The 10,739-nt window shown below is 28.3% G+C and overlaps 1 protein-coding gene across 1 annotated transcript; it reads right to left on the bottom strand.

Annotated features, from left to right (window-relative positions):
- Positions 1–1,599: 1,599 nt before the first annotated feature.
- LOC136081542 (uncharacterized) lies at positions 1,600–2,622 on the bottom strand. The gene has a single exon (XM_065798867.1). It carries the CDS (start codon positions 2,620–2,622, stop codon positions 1,600–1,602), a length of 1,023 nt encoding a protein of 340 aa, XP_065654939.1.
- Between the last annotated feature and the right edge of the window lie 8,117 nt (positions 2,623–10,739).

Here is a 10,739-nt window from a genome sequence, read left to right as displayed (position 1 = left end):
TAACAAAACAACTGAAACTTTCAAAAATAATTGTTTTTTTATTAAATGTCTTTGTCAAAAATCTTCGTATATAAATGCAACGATATTTCCCTGTTGTATACTTAAAACAATACTTACTTTTTATATAGGCCATAAATTACTTTAAAATAATTTTACACATTCGTAGTTTCAGCAGATTTAATACATTTTTGATCATTTTTATTAGTATATCAAGGGTAGTGTGTTTCTCTTTAAAGTCAGTTTTCTTACAATTTTACTATAGCTTTCGGCCAAAATCAACTAGACAGCGGTTTTAGAAACCGACTGCATATTTGCATTAAATAAAAAAATTGTAGTAAAATGTTAATGCTTATTTCACTGTGGTACATTGACTCATTGCAAACTAATTAAAAAATAGATTTCGGCATCACTCTAAATTAAAACAAGACTTTTATCTCTGGATTAAAATAGCCGACGAACCCGGCAAAATAGTCAAACTAGCACAGGGTTTTAAAACACTTTTTTGTTGTATTTCGTATTTATCGGTTTTAAAAGTTAAAATAAAAACAAGTCGAAGTTTCAAAGTTTTTGAAACTTCGACAAACTTTTTATATATACCAATATAAAATATTCACATCCTGTTCTATTAACCCCCCCCCCTCCCCCTTAAACTTGCTTTTTCATTTGAAGTTTGATAATTGCAAATTTTTGATGAGCCGGATAATCCCAACAATTATAAAATTTTGCTCCACATTCTCACTAAATAAATGAAAAAAATGAAATTAAAAAGTTTGATCAAAATCAGCAACCACTTGACAATGGATTCTTATCTTGCTTCTTCATTTTTAAAGCAAACATGTTTGTTTTTTGCATAATTTAAATTTTAATAATAAATTCTAGTGTTTTCAAATAATTGAAAATTATCAACTGAAGTCTCTAGATTAAAATCAACAGCAACATCATCTTCATCAATCTCATCATGATCACTAGTTTTACCAAGCATTATATCAGCAATATTTGCTTCTTTTTCATGGAGTGTGGCATTTACATACATAAGAACTAAGCCGATTGCTTTATCTTTTGCAAGTTGGTTTCTACGCTTTGAATGTATAAAATCATACAAACTCCATATTCGTTCACTTGCAGCTTGAGAAGTTGCAATTGGAATGGTAAAGAAGTTGCATTGGAATGGTAAAGAAGTTGCAGTTGGAATGGTAAAGACTATTTGTGCAAATTTAGCTAAATTTGGAAATTTACTTGCACCCTCAACACTCCACCAGATATCAGGATCCATTAACTTAACTTGAGCTGCAAAATCTGGAGTTGGATTTGCGCATAGTCTCTAAAAGATCTTATTTCATTTTTTGAAGTTTGATAATTGCAAAATCCTCTTGTTTCAACTATGTACTTTGGAAGTAACTCAAGGACTATAACAAGGTCACTTTTACTGGATGGAAGAGGCTCAGTATACATAATTCTACTACCATGATTTCGTGAATCAAGAAAGTATGCGAACCCCATGGACGGTGTATGTACAAATTCCCATCGGTGTAAAACAAGAGCTTTCAATACTGAGTCTTCACTCCATATTTGCATTAAATTAACAAATCCTAAATAAACTTAAGAAAGTAAACAAGTATCTGATTCCAGTTTACTTATTAGTTTTGATAATGGTTTCATAACATTAATAAAACGTTGACAATCTTCCCAAAAAAAATTGTCTTGTATAATATTTATATACTCTAACTTTTTTGTGGATAAAGATATGCGCGTAAAGGCACCTGAGTTGACTAAATTCAAATGGACTAACTTGTTTTCAAGATTACAAGCAACTGATGTATGATGGCTATACCACCGTGTTAAAACTGCATGTGATAATGCTTGCATTTTCTTTAAATTATTTTCTTGTTTAACACGATTTTGAATTATACGAAATTGATCAACAAGAGATGTTCTTTGCTTAACAAATGCTGTCAGTTTTCTGGACTTTTCTAAAACATCCACAAATTCAGGCAGAAGGCAAATATCTTTTACTAAAAGATTGATTGTATGGGCTGCACAACCATTACAAAATATTTTTGGAAATTTTTTTTCAATAATATCCCATGCAGCTCTCATGTTTAAGGCATTATCAGTTACAATGCTTGTAACTTTATCAACACCAACCTCTAGAATAACATTTTCTATGCGAGTTGCAATATTAATGCCAGTCTGTTGCTCCTGACCAGTTGGCTCAATTTTGTAAGCAATTGGTTTGATTGTCCTATTTTCAACATGAATCGAATAATTAATGAGATGATTTGTATTAATGTTTAAAAAACCATCAGTCACTATACTTACATATTCAGAATTATTGACATATTCTTTTATTGAACGTTTTTCATCATTTAATGCATCTTTAAGACGTCCACTAATGCATTTACTAGATGGAGGCTTATATGCAGGCCTAAGATTTGCATGATGTTGCTTCCAAGCAGAAGAATCAGCTAATGCAAAAGGTACTCCTGTATGAAAAAACACCCTTGCATATGATTTATCAATCTTTTCAATGCCATCTTTGTTTATAGTGTCAAAGTATGAATTTAGTATAGTTCTTTTAGAAGATTGCCTAGAAACTGAATCTTCAGAGATTTGTGAGGCCATATTTTCATTGCTTTTTGTTTCAACTAAAGCACTTTGAACTTCTCTTTTTATTTTTTTGAAGCACAATTTAACATTAACAGATGCTTTTTAACATCCCCTTATATGCTGCATCAAACTGAAAGTTGAGCGTGCTGTAATTTGTTTATCACAATATTTGCAATAAATTTTTCTTGTAAAACCTTTTCCAAAACAAGAGACATGCTTGTAAATTTAATCAACCATCTTAATTATTTTACGTAAACACAATAGTAAGCATATGTATAATATTGTTAACAATATTATGTTAAAATTATTGTTATTGTTAATAATTAACAATAACAATAATATTAATAAAAGTAGTAACAATAATAATTATAGTAATTATTATCATTTGATTCAGATAACATAAATTCAAAGAATAAACAAAAAACATGTAAAAAAAAAGCAAAAATACTTTTTTAAAAAGGTAAAAAGCAACACAAAGATAGGTATGCGGAAATCGCGTTTTACGGAACCGATAAATGTACTAAAATTTTGTGGAACGATTTTTGAAAATTGATTTCAGAGATAGTGGTTGTACCAAATTTTGTTGACTTATTTTTTAGAATTTCATATAAACATAGATACTTTTTCAAAAATAGAATGATTTAACTTGGATAATATGTGTCTTCTGATTACAATGACGAATTTTATAAGTGGATTTAATGATATTCAAAACTGTTATTTTCTTTCTCTATCGAGCAAATATTGAAGATAAAGCCTGACAAACTCTATCTTTTTCAGACACTCGAGTATGCTCATTTTTTATATTCCTGCCAAATTTTATTGCCAAATTCAGAGGCGGTGAAATCCTATTTGGGCGCACAATTTTGGTACCTAATTTCCTTTTTTCTATAATCTTATGCAGACTTATGTTGATTTATTTTTCGGAATTTCATACCAACATAGATATTTTTTAAAACTTGAATGAATAAACTTTAATAATTAGTGTTTTCTGAATAAAATAATAAACTTTATAACTAGATATGTTGATATCTACTTATAAAGTTTATTAAAGTACAAAACGGTTTTTTACTTTCTGCATCAAGGAATTATTGAAGATAAAGCCTGACAAACTCTCAATTTTTCTGACACTCGAGTTAGCACATTTTTTATGTTCCTGCCAAATTTCGTTGCCAGATTCAGAGGCGGTGATACCCTATTTAGGTGCACAATTTCGGTACTTAATTTCCTTTTTTTTTTTTTTTTTTGACAATATTTTTGTTTACATTTGACGTAATATATATAAATTACATATTTTTTTGCAAATACAAACAAGGCTTCTAAAAGAAGATCAAATGATCTTATCGTCAGAAGCCTTTTACAGAACAGAGTACGTAAAGTATTATAAAAACGCCTTTTTACAATAAGAGAACGTAAAAAATTAACATAAAAATATTAAAATAGCACTGAGACAAATAGAAAAAAATTGGCAACAAAATATATAAAATGTATAAAACAAAGATTGAACATACATTTCAAAATTATTATATATCATAAGACAAATTAAAAATATTCTAAGATATTTTCAATAGAGAGAATGAGATCTTTTAATTTAATTTTAAAAACAGAATAAGTTAGGGGTAAGCCGAAGTTAGGCAAAATAATTTTGTTCCAGAGATGAGCTGCACGATAAGTGATACAGAATTGATTGAACTTTGTTCGACAGAGTGGTTTATTTAAATAGTTATTATTCCTCATGTTAAACTTGCTTAGAGGTTTCAAAATAAAAAGGTCTTTAAAAATTAAAGGAGATAAATCATACTTCCACATATAAACAAAAGATAAATTTTTATATACGTTTAGTTTATAAACATTGAGGATTTTCATTTGATTGAAAAATATTGAGGAATTTGAGAACCGATCCGCAAAATTAATTACACGGATCGCATGTTTCTGACGGCGATGGAGACATTGTAACTTACTTTGATCAGTACTACCCCAGGCAATAATTCCATAACTTATATAACTATGAATAAAAGAATAATAAAGTTTAGTTAAATTATTTTTATCTAAATGAGTACGCGCCTTATATAGAATTCCAATACTTTTTGAAACTTTCGAGCAGACATAGTTAATATGATGTTTCCATGTGATGTTCTCGTCAATGAAAACCCCCAGATATTTAGTTACAGAATCTCTTTTTATTTCATTATGGTCAATAAAAATTTTTGGTAAATTTTGGGGTAGAGAACGTTTTTTGGAGAGCGGGTGGAAAAAAATCCATTTTGTTTTGTTTACATTTAATGTTAATTTGTTACTTTTAAACCATTTAGATATGTTTTGAAGTTCTTTGTTCATAACGGAGAATAGTAGGTAGATGTCACTGTTAGATAGAAATAAGTTTATGTCATCAGCAAACATAATACTTAGAAGATTTGATGCTTTATGCAAGTCGTTGATATATATTAAGAACAAAAGAGGGCCTAAGATGGAACCTTGCGGAACACCACAGGAAACATTTAAAAACTGTGTATGATTAAGATCATTACAAGAAACAAATTGTTTTCTGTTGGATAAATAACTTTGAAACCATTTACTAACTCTTTCATTTATTCCGTAATAATTAAGTTTATAAAGTAAAATATCATGATCCACAGTATCAAATGCTTTTGAAAGATCGATAAAAATTCCTAATGTAAATTGAGATTTTTCAAAAGAATTGGAAATCTCACGTACCAACTGAATAATTGCATGCTCGGTTGAGTTATTCTTCTTAAAGCCAAACTGATTGTTGTATAATAAATTATTTAAACTAAAATAATTAAATACTCTATTGAACATGATTCTTTCTAGTATTTTTGAAAATATAGATAAGATAGAAATAGGCCGGTAATTACTAATGTCAGATTTGTCACCACCTTTAAATAGTGGAATAACTTTAGCAATTTTCAATTGATCAGGAAAGACTCCTTGTTCGATTGATGATTTAAAGACTTTAAAAAGAATATATTTTAATTGTTCATAGCAATCTATAATTATGTTACCATTGATTTCGTCCGGTCCAACTGCTTTATTTTTTTTTAGTGTTTTGAAGGCTTTTTCGAACTCATCAAATAGTAACTCTTTAGATAACTCATCCGAGTGAATGCAATTATCCATCGGTACTAGAAAATCTTTAAATGATGTTTCAGTGTTAGGAATTAATTTAGATAATTTAGGGCCAATTTCAACAAAGAATTTGTTAAATTCGTGAGCTATTGTTTGAGAATTAATTATATTATTGTTATCTACTTTGATCATGTGTGGCAGGGAACCTGAGCACGGTTTTGTTTTACCGATAATTTCTTTTATTATTTCCCAGGAGCGTTTACAAGTATTTTTGGCTTTATTGAGAATTTTAGAATAGTAATGTTTTTTTAAGTTTTTTCGAACTTTTTCAAAAAGATTTTTGTAGTCTTTGTATATTTTCTCATTGGCGAATGATTTGTTTTTTAGATATTTTATGTATAATTTCTGCTTAACTTTTGATGATTTTATTAAACCTTTGGTAATCCAGGGAGAATTAATGTTTTTTTGATTTAATGTTTTTTCATGTAAAGGAAAATTGGCATCATAAACTGAGTAAAATGTATTAAAAAAATCATCGTAAATTTTGTTTGCGTTATCACTAAAGTCGATGTTCTTCCAATGAAGTAATGATAATTGTGTTTTAAATTTTTTTTAATCATTTGCGGGGGGAGGGGGGAGGGAGTACGAGATAAAATTTTTTGCAGGTTAAATTTTATTATTATTGATAATCACATTATTATATTTTAATAACAATAACAATAAATTTATATTAAATAACAATAATATAAACCTTTTTAGCTTAAAAAGGTTTATATTATTGTTTGTTTATATTATTACTGTCATAATTAATAATTTTATAATGTTGTTTTATTTAGATAAAATGAGTGAAAAGTTAAATTGTCCGAATTTTAATAATTTCATTTTGAAATTTATTTGATGATTTTTGCATGGAAACAGTAAAACTAATAGTAATACTATTATTATTAGTAATAATATTACTATTAGTGTCAAATTATTAAGGTATAAGACCCCTCAAAAAATTATTTATTGAAAAAATCTCTTTAATAAAAAACCATGTATATTCTGAGAAACAACTATATAACAGGATTTTAAATAATCCAAAATAAATTTATTAGTTGCCATGGTTACGAAGTAAAATGGCAGACACCCAGAAATATTTAGGGCACCCCGGCCATTCTATCTCAGTAACCGAAAGCATATAGAATATGACTTTTTGGCATATGATTAACAACATAGTAATCTACAAACTGAACTAAAATTGTTCTACAAAAAACAAAGTATTTAAGCTATGCTGAGTTTCTTAAAATGGCGTATTTAAATTGCATTCTTGTGAACTAAATCTTCTATAAATCAAACACTCCTAACAGTATTTTAAAACTTTTAGTTCCTATTGTAAAACTAGATGCAATAAACATTTGGTGAAAATTTCATGCAAATCTGACATTTAAAATCTGTTATTTATAAGAACAAGAACCAGAATCATATAGATAACCTTCTTGGTCATTCTCTGAGTCATCTTTTTTTTTTTGCATCCATGAATAACTTGTTTTAACTTTGTTTAGATGTTGGTCGATTTTAATACTCTAAAATTTAAACGCTTTTTGTTTATGATTGAACAGCCTTGAAGAGTATATATACCAGGAATAAAGAGTTAGCTTTTACAATCGCTATCACCTTAATAGCTAACATACCTTAGTTTTCTTTGTGAAATAGAACGACCAAATATTCTTTGTGCACCAATTACTTCCATGCCAGAAACAGAGCCACGATAATTTTATTTTCAAACATGTGGTAACTTTCAAGCTTCAAATGCGAAAGGATTATTTTCTTTAAGTTTTAACTTTAGACTACGTGCTTTGCATGACCAACTCATTGGCTCGTAATCAAGAATTTTTACTGTGGCCATTGATATTGTTGTAATAACTCCATTTAATGAAGAAAACCCGCTATGTTGCCAACTACCGTCAGCTGATAATGCAGTGTTAACAATATTTGAAGAAGATTGACAAATTTCTTTAACGGCATCAATTATTGTTTCTTTTGCGACAATTTTAGCACAATCAGAGACAGATTTATTTATTTTGTTGTAATCATTTTTAATCATAGGTTTAAGAATGTTCATTTAAGATGTAAACTTTTCTAATCCTGAAATAACTTGACTACATGGCGCATTGAACAAACTATTCTATTATTTACATTCAAAATTTTTTCCCAGAATATTTCTTTGAAGTATAAAATTCAGTTTTTTCATTGCAGTTAGAGCAGCAAATATTAAACATTGAGTTGAGTCCTTTTTTTTCGAGGAAACATTATGAAAGATTGAATTCTGATTGTAAACATTTTTTACAACATAGTTGATTAATTACACTAGACAAAATTTCAATACCAACAGTTTTAGTTTTATTATGCTGAGTTGTCTCAATTTTCTCAATTTTTATTGGGGATATCGATAAATTTAAAGAAGTTTTACAAGAAATATGGTCATTTTCATAACTAATTACAGGAGCAACTGATAGAGTTGAATCGATTGGCAAAGTTTAAGTGGATCTATTTAAATGAAATTTTCTGGATTTTTTACTTTAAGTACTTTGCTTGACTCTACATGATTTACCCATTGTTAAAAAAGTTTATTAAATAACAAAAAAAAAAAGCTTGCAATTCTGATTAAAAACCTGTTGCTATGCGTGTTGCTAGGCAGATCAAATTTACCCAGTCGAAGGAATAGATTTATACCTCAAGAACTAAGTCTTACTTGAAGAAATAGTTTTCAAATTCGAGTTCAGCGATAAGTTTCGTGTCAGAATTACACAAAATATTTTTTTTTGATTTTTTTAATGATTTTTGAGGGGTCTTACACTTTAATAGGGTGTTTTCAATAATACGGTGCTTACCCCAACCCCACATACACCCTGACTCAAAAATCAACCTCTCGTATTTGTTCTAGAAGGAAATAAAAACAACTACTTGCATATAAAAACTAGTAATTACAAAAAAAAAATACTCTTTTAAAGATGAATTATTGATTTTATGACAGTGAAGGTGGAGGTTGGGTGGCCCTTCTAGCCTACCAGATACACCCTGAGGGTGTAGGACAGTGTTAATGTGTAGGCTATTCTTATATCTATCTATTGAAACTAAGTTTTAGGCATATATATATGATTTGACAAAGTTATAATAATTTTAGTTAAAAAAAACTTTATTTTGACACAGTTTTATCAACAAATCTATATATCTGAAAATCGGTACTTAAAACGTCATAACTTTTTGTGGAATCGTTTGATTTTAATAATTTTTTCACTTTTAAAATATTCAATAGAAGCTCTTTCTAATGATATATAACAACCTAGAATTTAATCAATAAACAAATTTCATTTAACATACCTAATAAAGAGCGTGGTATAAAAATATTTATTGGTATAAAACTATAACAGTTTAACAAACTAAAACAAAAAATATTAAAAAATCAAATTAAAAATCACTTTAATTATTTATTCAACAATATATTAAATAAAGTATAGCAATTAAATACATTAAGAAAATAAGTATAATCATTAAATCATCAAGCCATTGCGGAAATATTTCATAAATAAAAGCATATATGTATACTAAATGGTATACTAACATTCAGTATACCAAATATACGGTAAAGTTTACCGTAAAGTTAGTATACCGTATATTGTAACCGGCGATCCCTAAACGTAACCAATACAAAGTTTTTTGTCAAAACAAATGTAAAGGCATCCATAAGTTTGTTTATTGTAAAGTTTTGTGTTGCAGCGTTGCAACATAAAACTTTACAATAAACAAATTTATGGATGCTTTTATTATGGATACTTTTACATTTTTTACATTTTATTATGGATGTATTTATTATGGATACTTTTACATTTGTTTTGATACATACATTTTTTACATAATTTTCTTTAAATAAGCTATAGCCAAGAGTTTGATGATTTTTGGCACCTCTTTTACAATTATCTACAGATATAGCCACATTAACAAGACAATCCTTAATAAAATTGTGAGTTGTATTTCGCAAAAATGAAAGGTCTTTTGTCCAAGTGGAAATACTGTTGTTTATAGATTCTTCTTCTTTATAGACAACAACAAGTTCACCATGTTTAAGTTCACGTAAAACAGCAATAAGTGCCGGACAAGAGTTCTAAGAAGAACTAGCATCAGTTATATTTTAAAGCATTACAGAACACATCACATAAATATTATTTACTTCAAAAAACTTTGTTCGGATTGTTTAGATTTAAACTACTACAATGCATTTCGCGTTTGACGATTTATGGGAAAGGTCTACTAAAGCATTTAGAAACTTATTTACACCATCAATCTATGTTATTTGCATAATCAATCTATGATTGTTGGACAAAGAATATGTTTAGCATCTGATGAACCTGCTGCACATGAGTGGTGCAAGACTACTAATATATTTTTACGCATCTGATAAAAATTTATATTTTGGCTAACAGCAATAACTCTCAATTTTGAGTTTTGTTAATTTTTTTTTCAGTTAACCTACCTGTCCCACCAAATGTTTTTTTATTGTTTAAATCGTTTTTTAAATTTTGTTGTCTAGTGCTCATACTTTTCCGGACATAGGACAGCCTATACATTCAATTCTTTGAATTGTCTGTTCTTGATAGGGATTAGCTTTTAGCATGGCTGGATATGAAGATGTATCACCGTTACTAATGTATTAAAAGCCTATAACTGAACCACTATAATTTTTGCTGATGGCACAAACCTATTCCAATCTTATGACAACATAAATACGCATTTTAATAATATGATACAAGAGTTAAATAAAATCTCATATTGGTTTAAGAAAAACAGGTTGTCTTTTAATATTGATAAAACAAAATGGATACTTTTTTTACCCAATATCCAGAAAAAAATGCCTACTAAACACGATGCCCTGTCTCTTCATGATAATACAATACTAAAAAGGGAAAAAGTTACTAAACTTCTTGGAGTTCTTGTAGACGGAAATTTATCCTGGAAACAATAAATCGATAATATCTCTATGAAAGTTGCTAAAAGTATTGGAATTCGAC

This window comes from Hydra vulgaris, chromosome 06 (assembly GCF_038396675.1).
Source record: "Hydra vulgaris chromosome 06, alternate assembly HydraT2T_AEP".
Lineage (NCBI taxonomy): Eukaryota > Metazoa > Cnidaria > Hydrozoa > Anthoathecata > Hydridae > Hydra > Hydra vulgaris.
Note: the sequence above shows the minus strand (reverse complement) of the source record. Positions and strands in the feature narration are given on the sequence as shown.